The 17023-nt window shown below is 41.3% G+C and overlaps 1 protein-coding gene across 4 annotated transcripts in view; it reads left to right on the top strand.

The window, feature by feature from the left end:
- Positions 1 to 17023, top strand: part of Mon2 (MON2 regulator of endosome-to-Golgi trafficking) — a 74370-nt gene that overhangs the window by 13410 nt on the left and 43937 nt on the right. For 3 of the 4 annotated variants that reach the window (XR_013106402.1, XM_076920372.1, XM_076920371.1), the window contains exons 3-11: positions 1969 to 2096; positions 2492 to 2623; positions 7422 to 7551; positions 11601 to 11695; positions 12333 to 12458; positions 14051 to 14245; positions 15316 to 15440; positions 15834 to 15970; positions 16842 to 16995. Coding sequence is in view for 3 of the 4 variants with exons in the window: in XM_076920372.1 (XP_076776487.1) it covers positions 1969 to 2096; positions 2492 to 2623; positions 7422 to 7551; positions 11601 to 11695; positions 12333 to 12458; positions 14051 to 14245; positions 15316 to 15440; positions 15834 to 15970; positions 16842 to 16995 (1222 nt within the window). In the remaining variant the exon portion in view is untranslated. Of the gene's footprint in view, positions 1 to 1968; positions 2097 to 2491; positions 2624 to 7421; positions 7552 to 8804; positions 8836 to 11600; positions 11696 to 12332; positions 12459 to 14050; positions 14246 to 15315; positions 15441 to 15833; positions 15971 to 16841; positions 16996 to 17023 lie in introns of those variants that run through there. The other variant, XM_076920373.1, reaches the window with a different exon arrangement.

Raw genomic sequence — 17023 nt, 5'->3', positions numbered from 1 at the left:
CTTAGGGCTCTGTTACTCTTTTGCAGTGTGATTCCCTTCTCTAAGCTGGGCTAAATTAGTAATTTATGATATTCCAGTGAGGGGCTCTATAGAGAATATCGTTGGAAGTTGTAGTCTTTGTTTATCACTCCATAGTGTGTACTTTGGAAGGCAGAAAGTAGATTTAAATATTCAATACCAAAATTTAAAAAACACTCATTTTACACTTTAATGTCACACATGTGTGAAGTGCATTGTAGTTACTTACTATAAACCTCTCCACCTCCCTTCAGTTTCCTTTCAGTCATGTCTTGCATGTCTTGCACACGTATGTACGTGCATCCGTGCATGCATGCATGCATGCATATGTGTATTTTTTTTTTTAAACTAAAATTGTCTGTGTGACGGTGGACTTGGAACTTGGTACCCAATGAACAATAATTACTGTCTCTCCTTCAGAACACATCAGTGGCCAGTACTTCAACAGGGAGGGGTAGGGGCATGTGCACCCCCTCCCTGACCTGTGCTTGACTTTTGACAAGTCCAGTTTTTGTGGGCTCTTGTAGGTGCCATGGATGCTGTGTGGTCTCACCTGTACTGGCTGTGTCACGCCCAGAGACAGCATTTCACAGTCCTTCTCCCTATATTCCATATTGTTTCCTCCCGTCTTCTGCATAGAGAGGCTGGGAGTGAGTAGCATTTGTCTATGGTTATAAACACAAATATTTAGAAGATTGTTTAGCATTGTGACAGATCAGCTCATCAGTAGGAGCTAAATTCACTGATACAGCCCAAAATAGATAATAAAATTGTGGTATATAATACACAGTGGAATTTTGTTCAATTGTAAAGAAAAATAAAATTATGAAATTTGTAAGTAAATGAATATGGAGGGCCACAGATGGTCAGAGTACAGAAAATGAGTAACTGTGACATGCTCACCTTTAAATGGCATATATGTATCACACCCTCTCCCCTGTGACTCCTAGAGTCTACAGTGCCAGTCTTCCAGGCAAGATACACCTGTCTGGGCAAAAGTGTTATGGGTAAAATCAGCTGTTCTCTGATTCGATTTGAGGCCTGTTCCCTAAGAGGAAATTCATATCTGGTATTGTAAACACAGTAAGAAGGAAACAATGGCTGAGGTGATTTTTTTTGTTTTGTTTTGTTTTTACTTTCTGTGGTGATTATGAATGGTTTTCTTTCAAGTTCTTCTGAAAAAACATTTTCTGATTCAGATATACATGTAGTTAAATAATGAGTTTTATTTTCTTGAAAATGGCTATCAGATTCCTAAGTTTAATGTTCCCTTAAAATTCGATGCTATTTATTTAGAAATCTAAAGGCGACAAACTTGTGTTATTTATTTTTTGCCTTTAAGCAATTTTTAAATTTTATGTTATAAATTAATTGTTCAATTAAATTAATTATTATTACTACTTTAAAACTTCTAGAGTTGGTAGAAATTAAATTAAGGTTTGCAATAAAAGTTTGTGTGTTTAGTAGTTAATTTAAAATGTTCTTTCCATAATAACAGGAAGATTGCTATTGTTGCCTAAGAATTGTGTTTATTTCCTAAAGAAATTAGTGTTATAAAAATAATTCACAGCATATAAAAATAATGTAGGGCACCTCTGAACTATGGAGGGCATGATATACATATGACTTGAACCACTTTCTGCTCTATGATATGAACTCTTGTTTATTTTACTCATGTGTAACATGAAGAAATGTTAATTTCTGAACTTTTAAGAATCCATGTTCTCAAAGAGTATGTAGCAGATGGGAAGACCCAGAATCCCATGTTAGAAAGCCTGGGATGCCTATAGTTGAGGTAAAGACTGTACATCTGAATTGCCTGAATTCTTACTACTTGTTTCTATTTGGATATTTACATTAAAAGAATTGTCATAGGTTCTCAGTGTGTAGACAAACACTCCTTCTTACGAATAGATCCAGTAAGTCACCTGATATGTTTTCTGAATAAAGCACTGAAGGAGAACAGCTCAGAAGTTGTGCAGCCTTTCCTAATGGGGTGTGGAACCAAGGAACCAAAGATCACTCAGCTGTGTTTGGCCGCCATCCAGAGACTCATGTCACACGAAGTGGTGTCCGAGGTAGGTTGAAGATTTTATCTGAATTGCTTGTTAACAGTCAACATCAGTAGCATTCATGGGAAGCTTGAGGCTCATCTGATCTCTCCTGTGAGGCAGTTTTATGAAAGAAGAATAACTTAAAGAATGAAGCTAACATTAAAGATTAACTGCATTCCATTGAGTTACTTGTGTATAGTTCATAGTACAGGCACTGATTTTAAAATCAAGTTTCAGTGTCATAGAATAGTTACACAATATAATTCACATTTTAAAGTGTAGTTTATCTGAATTGATAGTTACTCATTAGTGTATTTTGTTTGTATCTAATTTGATGGTGGAAAATAAACAATATTCCTGTGACTGACTATCATCCCTCAGATTTGCATTGATTTTGTGTTCCGTCTTCTGCTTCACAGACTGCTGCTGGAAACATAATTAACATGCTTTGGCAGCTCATGGAGAACAGCCTTGAAGAGCTCAAGCTGCTTCAAACAGTTCTTGTCCTCTTAACGACCAACACGGTAGTTCATGACGAGGCGCTTTCCAAGGTAAGAAACATATTTAATTGGTGTTTGTAAATGCTTTGAGGTAGTGTTTGGATAAGCTGATTAAAGATAGGTGCTGAGAGCCATTGGAACGAAGAGCACTGCACTTCTCTACAGTTACTGTGGCGGTCAACCTTGTTAGTTAGTTCCTCCCGATGAGAGGACATCCCTTAGGCTGCTTACCCAGCCTGTGGCTGCTGCTGAGTTTACCTGTGATGGCTGGGCTGTAGAGCAGGGTAGAGAAGGGATGTGAGAGGAAGGGATGCCTTCATCGTGTCAACTTGGGTATTTCTGTATGCTTGCTCCTCAGTTCTCCTGCTTTGAAGCTACCTCTATGCATTACGTAAGGAAATCAAACAGTTCAAGCCTCTCTTACATGGCCAGAACCCTTCTTTGAGCACTTATACCACATGAGGTTTCATAGCTAGTTTTTACTTTCTTCCATTCTCCCGTCCTCTTTGGAATATTAATAGTTGTTCTGGCCAGGCGGTGGTGGCGCACGCCTTTGATCCCAGCACTTGGGAGGCAGAGGCAGGCAGATTTCTGAGTTCAAGGCCAGCCTGGTCTACAGAGTGAGTTCCAGGACAGCCAGGGCTACACAGAGAAGAAACCCTGTCTCCAAAAAAACCAAAAAACCAAAAAAGAAAAAAAGTTGTTCTGTTACATAGTTTTAAAATCATGAACTATTTCTGTAGATCGGAAAGCAGCAAATACAGTCCTCAGCTTATGGTTTATTCTCTAGGAGTGTTTGGAGCTTTGTTTGTTTGTTTGAATTTTAGGACAAAGTCTCAATATGTGGCCTTGGTTGGCCTGGAACTTGCTATTTAGACCAGGCTAGCCTCAAACTCAGAAATCTACTTGCCTCTGCCTCCCGAGTGCTGGGAGTAAGGCGTGCGCCACCATGGCCAATTTTGTTTCATAATGTTTGTACTTTTAAGAAAGGATAGCTGATAAAAGAGAGATGTCTACCGTCTCACTATGCATAGTATCTCAAGTGGCCTGTGTGTTCATCCTTTCTAGATGTTACCCTGGTGTCAGAGCATAACAGCTCTTCCATTCTTCCAGGCCCTGCCTGCTAAGTGGAGTGTTTGCTTGCAGTTCCATCTGGATTCTTGATACCCAATTATTGTTGTAATAAATGTATTTAAACTTATAAAATGTTACATTGACATACTAAAAAAGAACTGGTGCATGAAGATGGTTCAGTCAGCAAAGCGTCTACCGTACCAGCGTGGGGACCTGAGGTACATCCTCAGTACCCACGTGCAAAGGGCAGTACCAGGGCTGTGCCAGCCCATGAATCAGTGTGGAAACAGACAGGAGGATCCCTCGGGGTCCTAAGTAGGTTCCTTTTGGCATGATAAACTCCATGACTAAAAGCAGTGTGGCGTGGAAAGGATGGACTTGAGGCAGGACCTGAAAAAGACCATGGAGGAGTGCTGTCCACTGGCTTGCTCAGCTTTCTTAAACAACCCACCCCCAGTGGGCTAGAACCTACAAACCAGCCATTAATCAAGAAGCTGCCCCACAGACGTGCCCACAGGCCAGTCTACGGAGGCAGCTCCTCAACGGAGGTTTCTTCTCTCTAGGCTATTCTAGCTTGTTTTAAGTTACAAACACTGACCAGCACACTGAGGATCATTGAAAGCCAGTCTAGACTAGGAGGCAGGTTCCAGTGAGAGGCCCAGTCTCACAAACAAGGTGGAGGGTACTGGCTTTCACACCCAGTGCACACTGTGGGTACCTGAACTCAAACACTCACATATACACACACACATACAAAAAGGAGGAATTAGAGAATTGATTTTAGTATGACACCTAGTTGAAAATGAAGTATTTGCTAATAAAATTCAAGTACAAAGGTATAATACAAAATTGATCAACATAAAAGCTTCTGTATAACAACATAATACACTTTTTAAAAGTTGAAATGTAGAGTAATTTTTCTTTTAAGGGCATGCCACTTAATAACTGAATGTAAGCGCACTGGAGAGATGGCTCAGTGGTTAAAAGTACTAGTGGAAGCTCATGCATTCAGTCCCAGCACTTGGGAGGCAGAGGCAGGTGGATCTCAAGTTCAAGGCCTGCCTGTTCTACAGAGTGAGTTCTAGGACAGCCAGGACTACACAGAGAAACCCCGTCTTGAAAAACCAAACAGACTAAAAGCATACTAGTTCCTTTTGCAGAGGATCTGGGTTTGGTATCCAGCACCCCTTCTGGCTTCCTCAGGCACCAGGAATGTAGGCAGTGTTCTTCCATGAAGGCAAAGCACTCAAACATAAAATGAAAAATACTTCTTTTAAAAACATTGATGAGTTGATAAGGCACAGAATTTTGTATTTCTTCTGAGAGTGGTAACTGTTTTAAACTACTAAACTTTTAGAAGATCTTTATAATACTGGTGTATACAACCATTTCTTAGAGCTTGAATTTTATGCTTTATGAACCATAAAATAAGTCACAGGGTAGAGGAAAACAATTGCAGACATAGAGCTCGGATTTTATGGTCCATGAACCATAAAATAAGTCACAGGGTAGAAGAAAACAGTTGCAGCTATCTGACAAAGGACACACATATGCTTCTAAAGAACTGTTTAAAGTATTATTTTCCAGGACAAAATTATCACATGAAGAATTGACAAATGACTCTAAAGACACTTCAGGAATTGCGTTGCTCAGTGACAGCGGATGTGTGGGAAGAGGCTAGTGAAAGGAGAGCTAAAATCACAGTGCTGTCTGTCTCTGCTGGTTAAAGCAGCCGACCATTACAGATGCCACCATCACATAGTGCTGTGGTTGGCATGGCTCTGAATCCACACACATCCAGAATGACAACACTGTAGATGTCCTTTAGGAAGCTGGCATTTCTTTAACAGTTAACTTGATTACCCTGTGACCTAGCCCTGCCATTCCTAGTGAAGGAATGTCTCCATAGAGAATTGTATATGAGTGTTCACAGCAGCCCTACTTAGAGGAGCACCAAACTGAAAACTCTCCAGATGTCCATCTACAGAGATGGTTATATAGCCACACCATGCAGTCTCCCCAGCAACAGAAAGGGAACTCACACCGATACACAGGACAGCACACACAAATTCCATGCATACGTTCTAAGTGAAAGAAGCCAGATACAAATTGTAATGAATGAATCTTTTATATAAAATTGTAGAAAATGCTGAGTGATCAGTAGTGAAAAAAAATGAGACAGTTTCCATAGTTTAGGAGAGGAAGTGGATGCAGAGGTGTGTGAGGAAACGCTCTAGAGTGACAGAAGTGTACCATCCCTGTGGTGTGCTCCATCCCTGTGGTGTGCTCCATCCCTGTGGTGTGCTCCATCCCTGTGGTGTGCTCCATCCCCGTGGTGTGTTCCATCCCCGTGGTGTGTTCCATCCCCGTGGTGTGTTCCATCCCCGTGGTGTGTTCCATCCCCGTGGTGTGTTCCATCCCCGTGGTGTGCTCCATCCCCGTGGTGTGCTCCATCCCCGTGGTGTGCTCCATCCCCTCGGTGTGTTCCATCCTTGTGGTGTGCTCCATCCCCGTGGTGTGCTCCATCCCTGTGGTGTGCTCCATCCCCGTGGTGTGCTTCATCCCCGTGGTGTGCTCCATCCCTGTGGTGTGCTCCATCCCTGTGGTGTGCTCCATCCCCGTGGTGTGCTCCATCCCCGTGGTGTGCTCCATCCCCGTGGTGTGCTCCATCCCCTCGGTGTGCTCCATCCCCGTGGTGTGCTTCATTCCCATGGTGTGCTCCATCCCCGTGGTGTGCTCCATCCCCGTGGTGTGCTCCATCCCCGTGGTGTGCTCCATCCCCGTGGTGTGCTCCATCCCCGTGGTGTGCTCCATCCCCGTGGTGTGCTCCATCCCCGTGGTGTGCTCCATCCCCGTGGTGTGCTCCATCCCCGTGGTGTGCTCCATCCCCGTGGTGTGCTCCATCCCCGTGGTGTGCTCCATCCCCGTGGTGTGCTCCATCCCCGTGGTGTGTTCCATCCCATCGGTGTGCTCCATCCCCGTGGTGTGTTCCATCCCATCGGTGTGCTCCATCCCCGTGGTGTGCTCCATCCCCGTGGTGTGCTCCATCCCCGTGGTGTGCTCCATCCCCGTGGTGTGCTCCATCCCTGTGGTGTGTTCCATCCCATCGGTGTGCTCCATCCCATCGGTGTGCTCCATCCCCGTGGTGTGCTCCATCCCCGTGGTGTGCTCCATCCCTGTGGTGTGTTCCATCCCCGTGGTGTGCTCCATCCCCGTGGTGTGCTCCATCCCCGTGGTGTGCTCCATCCCCGTGGTGTGCTCCATCCCATCGGTGTGCTCCATGACCACATCCTATGGAGCAGGCAGAACTCATGGGATTATATGCCTTTAAGTAGTACAACTCAGCATATACATTTTCTTATTAATAAAGTTGTTTTTTAAAGAGAAAAGTGTCACACTTTTCTAATAATAGTATATTTTATTTATATTTTTAGCAAGTTATATAATGCTTTTCTAAGCATTTAGTGATACAACAAACATGAATACTTGCTATTTTTAAAGCAAGTCATTCTGGGAAAATAAAACATGACACACTCATAAACATTAAATGAAGTATATTTGTAAAAATGTATTTTGAACTGTTTAGCTAATCTTATGTAGCTATGTATTTACTGAGACTGAACTATTTTGAAATCTGAGGATTTTTGAAGTTTCATTTTATAAAATGATGGAACTTTTCATGTCTGATTGAAGCAAATTATTTGACTTGTAGTTTCTTTCGTCTGATAGATTCTGCTCTTCAGTTTTACTTCATGCTAAGGAATCTTTTTTCTAGGCAATAGTTCTTTGTTTTCGACTCCACTTCACAAAGGACAATATTACAAATAATACGGCTGCTGCTACAGTCCGACAGGTGGTAACAGTTGTCTTCGAGAGGATGGTTGCTGAAGACGACAGGCACAGAGGTAAAGCTGAGAGCTGTCCCTTTTTGTTGTGAGTGGTTCTCATGGACAAGGTCTGTTTCTCCTTCACTTTCAGCTTTACTTTGTAAACTAGTAACACCCAAAGCTAGGACAGCTTAACTGTTGCATGCCTTTGCAGGTGCAGGCGAGTGTGCTGGTACACACTGTAACCCCAGCCTCAACAGGATCACTAGTTTAAGGCCAGCAAGAGAACAGACTCAAAGAATGCTCACAAAAATACCTGAAAACTCATACACACACACACACACACACACACACACACACACACACACATGTAAATGCACACATTCATGGGTACAGGTATGTCTACGTGAATGTGGTACATGTAGGTGAGTTCATATATGTGCTAAGTTTCTTTCTTGTTAATTTGGTGAATTTTCTGACAAAAGGAGCTCAAGGAAGGGACAGTTTATCTCCATTTACTGTTCAAGGGGTACTGCGAGCGGGGAAGGTGACTGCACACTGCACTGGAGTCAGGAAGCAGAGAGAGATGCTGTGTGTGGAAGGTGAGTGCACGCTGCACTGGAGTCAGGAAGCAGAGATGCTGTGTGTGGAAGGTGAGTGCACGCTGCACTGGAGTCAGGAAGCAGAGAGAGATGCTGTGTGTGGAAGGTGACTGCACACTGCAATGGAGTCAGGAAGCAGAGAGATTCTGTGTGAGGAAGGTGACTGCACACTGCACTGGAGTCAGGAAGCAGAGAGAGATGCTGTGTGTGGAAGGTGACTGCACACTGCAATGGAGTCAGGAAGCAGAGAGAGATGCTGTGTGTGGAAGGTGACTGCACACTGCACTGGAGTCAGGAAGCAGAGAGAGATGCTGTGTGTGGAAGGTGACTGCACACTGCACTGGAGTCAGGAAGCAGAGAGAGATGCTGTGTGTGGAAGGTGACTGCACACTGCACTGGAGTCAGGAAGCAGAGAGAGATGCTGTGTGTGGAAGGTGACTGCACACTACACTGGAGTCAGGAAGCAGAGAGAGATGCTGTGTGTGGAAGGTGACTGCACACTGCACTGGAGTCAGGAAGCAGAGAGAGATGCTGTGTGTGGAAGGTGACTGCACACTGCACTGGAGTCAGGAAGCAGAGAGAGATGCTGTGTGTGGAAGGTGACTGCACACTGCACTGGAGTCAGGAAACAGAGAGAGATGCTGTGTGTGGAAGGTGACTGCACACTGCAATGGAGTCAGGAAAGAGAGAGAGATGCTGTGTGTGGAAGGTGACTGCACACTGCAATGGAGTCAGGAAGCAGAGATGCTGTGTGTGGAAGGTGAGTGCACACTGCACTGGAGTCAGGAAGCAGAGAGAGATGCTGTGCTCACAATCCCCGCTTACAAAACGGTGCATTTATGGTGGGTTTCCCAGCTCACTTTAATCTAGAAGCTTTCTCACAGGCATGCCCAGGAATGTGTACTCTAGGTGATTCTAAATCTTGTCATGTTAACAATCAGAATTAACCATAGCAGTTATAGTGTGAGTGTGTGTGTGTGTGTACATATATAATACATACATACACATATACATGTTACTATATGTCTTATTTTGAGTTCTATTGTTGTGAAGAGACACTACAACCATAGCAACTCCAGCAAAACATTTAATTTGTGCTGGCTTACAGTTCAAAGGTTCGGTCCATTATCCTTATGGCGGGAAGCATGGCAGTGTGCAGGCAGAGATGGTCCTGGAGGAGCTGAGAGGATTTGCAGGCAGCAGAAAGAGACTGACACACTGGGCATAGCTTGAGCATATGAAGCCTCAGAGTCTGCTCCCACAGTGACACACTTCCTCCAGCAAGGCCACAGCTACTCCAACAAGACCACACCTCCTAATAGTGCCTTGTGCTGTGGCAAGCATTCAAACACAATAGTGGTTAGGGGCAATTCTTATTCAAACCACCACATTATATGGCACTTAAAAATTGATGGCGATTTAAAAATAAATTATTCAGCTGGCTGTGGTGGCACTTGCCTTTAATCCCAGCACTTGAGAGGCAGACGCAGGTGGGTCTTATAAGTTCCAGGACAATCAGGTTTACATACAGAGAGATCCTGTCTGAAAGACCCAAACAAATAAACAGACAAACAAACAAATGATTCACTATTTTATCACCCTGAGTAGATGCTTCATTTCTTATATTAAGTTTTAACATGTATAAATCCCCCCATTGAGGATGATAATTTCACAATCTAACAAAGTATTATATTGCATATATTTTATGCAGATGTATTCTGTGGATATTTGTGGTGTCCTTTATCTGTTAGTTTGCACTTTACTACTTGGCGTCTGCTGTGTGGCTGTGCTCTAGTGCACTGACATGCTCCTGCTCCATCTGTGTAGCATCTGGTTTAGCTGCCTGGAGCCCCTACCTATGCTTTCCAGTACTCAGATCACCACAGGAAGTTCAGTTTGCACACACAGGCTTCCTCCTCTGAATCTTTGCCTACACCTATCAGTAGTTACTGGGGTGTAATCCTTCCCATTTTATTAAGTACTCTGATTATAATGGGGACTTCTTTGGGATTTATAAGTGTTCTTAAATTAGAAACACCCTTTGGAGAATTGACAGATACTTGCTGTTCAACATGTTAGAACTTCTGAGATTTGATAGTTTTTCACTATAGGAACTTTTCAGTAGTAACCTTTTTTGGATGACAAATGATTTTTCCACCTGCTCTGGCAAAGACCTTAAGGTGCTACAGTCATGAACAACCTAGCTTTTTTTTTCTCAAGCAAGAAAAATTGTACATATATTTTGCATTTAACTATTTACTGTGTGTTCAGGTGTGTGCAGGCAGGCATAGCACAGCATATATGGAGGTCCTCGTGCATGCTCTCCCTCAGCTTCACCCTAGGCATGGAGTGCAGGTCAGCTTGCCTGGCCACAGGCACCTGTGGAGCCATCTGTTGCCTTGACAATGCTTAGCTACTTTCCCCTTTACATAGTGTGTCTTTTAAATTGATGTTTGTACGGGATACTGCTATAAATGTGGGATACTGGAAAATATGGCTGCTGTGCATCTTCTAATAATTACCTTGTCTTTCCTGAGCTGACTGTTGATGAAAGATTTTGCATTTAGGTCGGCTGTTCTTCACTGTTGGCTTGCTAGAATGTTCCCACTGGCATTGGTACATGATTTCCCTGCATTTTTCCTCTGAGGAAAAGTACAAATACAATCTCAGTACTCAGAGTCACATTAAGCACTTTCCTTGTGTAAATGTCTTATATTCATAACCTTGATGTCATTCCTGGAGTAGTATTTTCACACAAGTTTCTCTAAAGGCTAGTATACCATTTACTGCTTTCTATTTTAATAATTCAGAAAAAATTACCAAAACATCTTAATCATTTATTAAATCAATACTGATTTTAAAACAAGCTGCTATAATTTACAAAGAATTTATCCTTTAAAAAATTATTACACTTAGGTGTGTATGTGTGCACATGCATACACATTCATATGTGTACACACAAGCACACATGTGGAGGTCAGAGGATAACTAGTGAGAATTAGTCTTATTGTCCACCATGTTCGTCCTGGGCATCAAACTCAGATCCTCAGGCTTGGGACCAGGTACCTTTGCCCAGCAAACATGTCATCAGCCCAGAGAATGGCATCTTTCCTCTAATGTTAGAAACAAATGCTGAGCAGGGAAAGCAGTTCTAGCTTATTCTTAGCAGATGCAACCCATGACTGACAGCAGATAAAGCAGTTAACCCTCTTGAACATGGTGAAGGGCAGAGGAAATGGCTATGAGGTAAACTTGATGTTTGATATTGAATACCGACTCAGAGATCAAGTGATAAAAGCTGAAAAATAAGAAATTGGGAAAATCAAGTGTGTAATAAAATAAGAAGCTTGTTAAAGTGTGTGTAGGAAAATGAGCAATTGCTATTGTATTTTATATAAAAATACCTTGTTTGAAGACATGATTTTTCAAACAGGAACCATAGTTATATAAAAGGATGAATTTTAAATATAGTATATGGTTTGTAAAAAGGTCATTCTGAACTCCAGTTTCTGGCCTGTTTTGCAGATATAGAACCTCCAGTGCTGATCCAAGGAAACAGTAACAGGAGGTCTGTCAGCACACTGAGACCCTGTGCTAAAGACGCCTATATGCTCTTCCAGGTACTTCGGGTGACAGAGGAATTCTTACTGTAACATACAGCTTGTGCAGGTGTTTTAATGTAGAATTTATGTTTGATGTAATTTTAATCCACAAAATTTTATAAAAATTAAAAGTATTATTAGTATTAACGTAATTCTAAAAGACTGAACAAAGATTTCTGCATCTACTGTATACCTAACAGTGATAAAATGTTGGGACCCACCCTAAGGAAGTAAAATTAAACTCACCTAGAAAAATAGGTATATTAAGGATGACAAGTCCTACGAAAACATTCCTTCAGTGAGAAAAGTTTAAGTAAAAGATTTGTTGTCGACTTAATGTAATCTGATATATAAATACCTACTTTTTATATCAGTTGGCATGACTAAATCATTTTAAGTATAGTAAGATTAAAAGTTTATTTCTTACTAAGATAACATTAGTACTTGTCTATAGCTGTTTGTTGTCTATGGTTACATACTTCTATAGATGATTGCTAAAATCTACTAAATGTACAATTTGTCAAAATTGGAATTGCTAATGCTTAATTTTTAAGAAAAAGAGGTTTGTTTTGTTTTTATTTTGTAAACTGAGTTGTGGAAAGCATATGTTATCGTAACACATGACACTTGAATTTTTTTTTTTTAATTTTTCCAGGACCTCTGTCAGCTGGTTAATGCTGACGCCCCTTACTGGCTAGTAGGCATGACAGAAATGACTCGGACGTTTGGCCTTGAGTTGCTAGAGTCGGTCCTCAATGATTTCCCACAAGTGTTTTTACAAGTAAGCCAGTCGATGTTAGCATGTCACAATTTTTTTTTTTTTTTACAGATATTTGTCTAGAAATCAAAATGCATTTTGTCCATATTAGAAGGTACAGGTTACCATAGGCTCTAGACCGGAGCTGTGTTTTATTTTTGCTTGTTTGAAAGTGTGAGGTTTGTTTTTTCTTGGTGGTGTTTATGTTCTTTTATGACAAGGTTTTTACATGTGCAACTGCCTCAGTCTCCTGAGGACTGGGGTTATAGGCGTAAAGAAAGCCATCGATCTAATTTTGATTTAGTGGTTTTTTTTTTTTTTTTTTTTTTTTTTTTTTTTGGTAATTACCCCCAACATTTAAAAGTTTATTATTAGAATAAATCTTAGAAACTTATTTAGGCAAATTTCCCCAAGCTATGGAGTTAAAAAAGACATGTGAAAATATAGTTTCTTTTTATTTTTCTTTCGACGTTGAAGTCAGGGTAAATTTTGGGTTGAAAATCTTGTGGGTGGGTTGGTGTCCCTATCTCTCCACTGGGGTTCTTTCCTGCCTGCCTGGCTACAGGAGGTGGCCTTTTCAGGTTCCAAGTCCCTACAGCTGTGAGTCTCAGCTAAGGTCACCCCATTGATTCTTGTATCCATAGATCTCTGTATCCAGCCCGACTCCCTCCCCAGCTACAGAGTTCCATCCATTCTCATTAGGCTCAGGTGTGGGGAGAGACAGGGTTGCTGGCCAGATGGTCCAGAGAGGGAGTGAGACTGCTCCTAACTGAAGTTAAGGGAAAATTAGCAGGTTAAGGAAGCCTTTCACCTGACTTTTAGTGACCTTAAATAAAATTGTATGATTATTTACAGAATTCTCAACGTGTAAAATAGTTATACTTGTTTATACTTTATTAATCAAATTTTTCTCTTATTTTAAATGCTTTATAGTCTTGTGTACTTAGTAGTGAACACTAAAAATTATAAAATCATGTATGTTCTTTTTATAATATACATTAATTTTTTTAAACTTCTTGAAATATTTCTAGTTTGTGTTTTGCATTTAAGAACAGTGCAAATTTCAAACCGCTTTATAAATTATACAAAGGGCCTCATGTGAAAGTACTGCTTACTGATTTATTGGCAACTATCAGATTCTGGGAGAGGGACAATAGTGAAATATCTTACCCAGTTTTACCTGGTTTGAAAATATTTATTAGATAGATTGATAGTGATGAATAGTCTTCACTTTAGTGACAATACAAGGCTTGATCTGCATTTAATGGTGAACTTCAAATACATTTTATTATGTTAATCATTCAAATTTCATGTGATCAACTAGATCAATTAAGTAGTACCAGATCACACAAACAATACAAGTTAAAATCTTTGGGAAACAAACAAGATGTGAATGTGGGCGTATGGAAGGCAGTGTGGGGTGGATGGCGGAGGGGCACAGCAAGCATAGAGAAGGAAGAGAAGGTAGAGAGAGTAACCAGAATGTCTTTATATTACTAAATTGACAAAGAACAAAACTTCTTAAGAAAACTGTAAACTCACTAATTAAGGTCATTTATGATAATCTAATTTTTTACAAGTATCACTACAAACTAATTTTTTCCCCTTGCAAATAGCATCAAGAATTCAGTTTTCTCCTCAAAGAAAGGGTGTGTCCGCTTGTGATCAAGCTCTTTTCTCCAAATATAAAGTTCAGACAAGGCTCCAGTACTTCATCATCTCCAGCACCAGTTGAAAAGCCTTATTTCCCTATTTGCATGCGTTTACTGAGAGTGGTGTCTGTTCTGATCAAGCAATTTTACAGTCTTTTGGTAAGAGTTCATTTCTGGGCATGTTTTTATATACAGTTGCATGCATTCTTGTTTCTCTGACAGAGTACCTGATGTACGGACTTACAGGAGGAAAGACTTACTCCCTGAATCCTGGCTTCAAAGGCTTGGTCCTTAGCCAACTAATTGTCTTTTTTGGGACCTGTGTTAGGCAGAAATGTCATGGTTGTGGGGGATGTCACAAAAGCTGCTTACCTCATGGTAGCCTGGAAGCAGACTGATCATGTCTGTGGTGTCAGCTTCCTCCTCTGCCCCTTTTATTCCATCTGGGCTCCCAGCTTTTGTTGGCGGTCTCACCCCATGCAAGTGAAGTGTCCTTCCTATTAACTAATGGTCTGAGAATACCCTCGCAGATGTGCCCAAATGTGTGCCTCATGAACGCCCGAGGTGTTTATTCAATCAAGTTAACAGTGGAAATTAAACACCAGTGGCTTTAGATAGGATAGATGTATATATGTTAGAATATTGTGTGTGTGTGTGTGTGTGTGTGTCTGTGTCTGTGTGTGTAGGTGGGTGTGCGTGTAGGTGGGTGTGGGTGTAATATACATCTTTTATTTATGCATGACAGTGAAGATGTGTTGATGATTTCATGATTCTTGCCAGGGCATTTACTGTTCGAATGCTATTGCTTTTGTACTATCAGATCAAGTCTTACTACACCGGAAAGAACAAATCATAATAGTATTATTATGAAATGCATTTGACCTCATACACTCCCACAAATGATCTCAGGGAACTCCAAGGTGTTCAACAGCTGCTTTGAGAACCAGTACCCTTGAGAGTCATGCTTTCCCACTATTCATTAGCTCATTGTTTCCAATAGTTCAATGAAGCTGACTGACCATCAGACATTAGTTTTCTTTGTAGCTCGGGAAAATAAGGGTCAGGAATGAACTGTTTTAGCAGATCACTAGTATTTCAGGTATCTAGTTAGAAGCTGTGGTTTTCTGCTGAACTAGTTCTGCATTTTATTCTAGTTACTGTGAAGATGATTTGACATCATTATTATGAGTTCTTTTTGACTCAAATGTTTAAGAATCTGTTCTTTGCAGGTGACCGAGTGTGAAATATTTCTGTCACTTCTGGTGAAGTTTCTGGATGCAGATAAGCCGCAGTGGCTTCGAGCTGTTGCAGTGGAGTCAATCCACAGGCTCTGTGTGCAGCCTCAGTTATTAAGGTAAGTCTCAGCAGGACTCTTTTAGCCTTGTGCTGAGCTAAGAACTCAGTGCCTATGTTCAAGTATTGGTGATGCTTACCAAAGAAACTGTGGGTTTATGTTCATGACGTCACTGGTGGGAGCTCAGCAGGACTGGGAGAGGTCAGACACGTGGGTAGTGAGCCATCATTTACTAAGCAAATGCAGCCAGCGTTTCTTTTTCTTTTTTTGCTTTGTTATGACCTTTGTCAAACAAACCTTTGTTTCTAATCCAAATTAGAGAAACCACTCAGGCATAAAGAATGACACCAAGTATGGAATTGTAAATATTAAACAATATTACTGGCTATTAAAATGTGAATATTATAATACATTAAAATGCTTTTCTCAGAAATGTTTAAAATTATTTTGCAGGTCATTTTGTCAGTCATATGACATGAAGCAACATTCCACCAAGGTTTTCCGAGACATTGTGAATGCGCTGGGGTCTTTTATCCAGTCTCTGTTTCTTGTCCCTCCTACTGGAAATCCCGCTGCAGCCAACCAAGCTGGTAACGTCGCCTTCATGTTTGTCTTCATTTTTTCCCTTGGTTTATAGGAGTCAGTGTTATGAGAGAAATTTGTGCTATACAAATTTAAACCACCTGAATATATTAAGATTTATATTCTTATAAAATATAAGTCTTGTAAGATATATAAAAAAGATTTGTGTTTTTGTTTGTTCCTATAATTGTGGTGTTCATTTATGTGCAGGCACAGGCGGTATGCATATGTGTGTGCAGGCCAGAGAGCAGCCTTGATTGTCGCTTACTAGGAGCTGGGGACCTTAGGTTTGAGATAGTACTCTCACTGGGAGCTGGGGCTCACTGGTTAGGAGAGCTGGATGGCTAGCAGGGTGCTGGGTCTGTCTGCTTCTGCCTCCCCAGTGCTGGGATTGCCTGTGTGCATCACCAAAACTGGTTTATTGTGGTATTGAGGAGCAAAATCAACACTCCTTTGTATATCCATCAGTTTATTCATGTTGAAGTTTCTCTGTCAAGTTGCATGTTTTCTTCATTTACTGTGAGGTTGAGGTTAAAATAACTTCCACCATTTTCTTTAAGAGACACATACATCTTAGTGTACTGGAGAACAAAACACATCTGTGTGGCACTGAAGAGCAAGCTCGGGTCCCCATGTCTGTGTGACAAATGCTTTACCAACAGAGCTACCTACGTAGGCTTTCTAGTAATTTTTATGTTAAAAAAATTAAGTGGTTATTTAAAGGAAATAGACTCTCTGGGTAAACAGAGTCAACAGATGTCATTTATAGGTCTCACACTTGAGAGCACAGAATCTTTTAAGTGTAAGTAGGCATTGGAATTTACTGACTTGTAATCAAGGAATAAGTTGGTGTGCTTGCTTTTCCTCCTTTCCGAACAGGAAACAATAATGCTGGTGGCCCAGCCTCAGCACCAGCCAACTCAGGGGTGGTGGGCATTGGTGCAGGTGTCACTCTGCTGCCAGCGTTTGAGTACCGAGGAGCCTGGATACCCATCCTGACGATTACAGTTCAAGGCAGTGCTAAAGCCACCTAGTAAGTAGCAGCAACATGATTTTATGAT

Source organism: Arvicanthis niloticus, chromosome 22 (genome assembly GCF_011762505.2).
Source record: "Arvicanthis niloticus isolate mArvNil1 chromosome 22, mArvNil1.pat.X, whole genome shotgun sequence".
In the NCBI taxonomy this organism is placed as follows: domain Eukaryota; kingdom Metazoa; phylum Chordata; class Mammalia; order Rodentia; family Muridae; genus Arvicanthis; species Arvicanthis niloticus.
The sequence above is the reverse complement of the archived record's forward strand: the minus strand, read 5'-3'. Positions and strand labels throughout refer to the sequence as shown.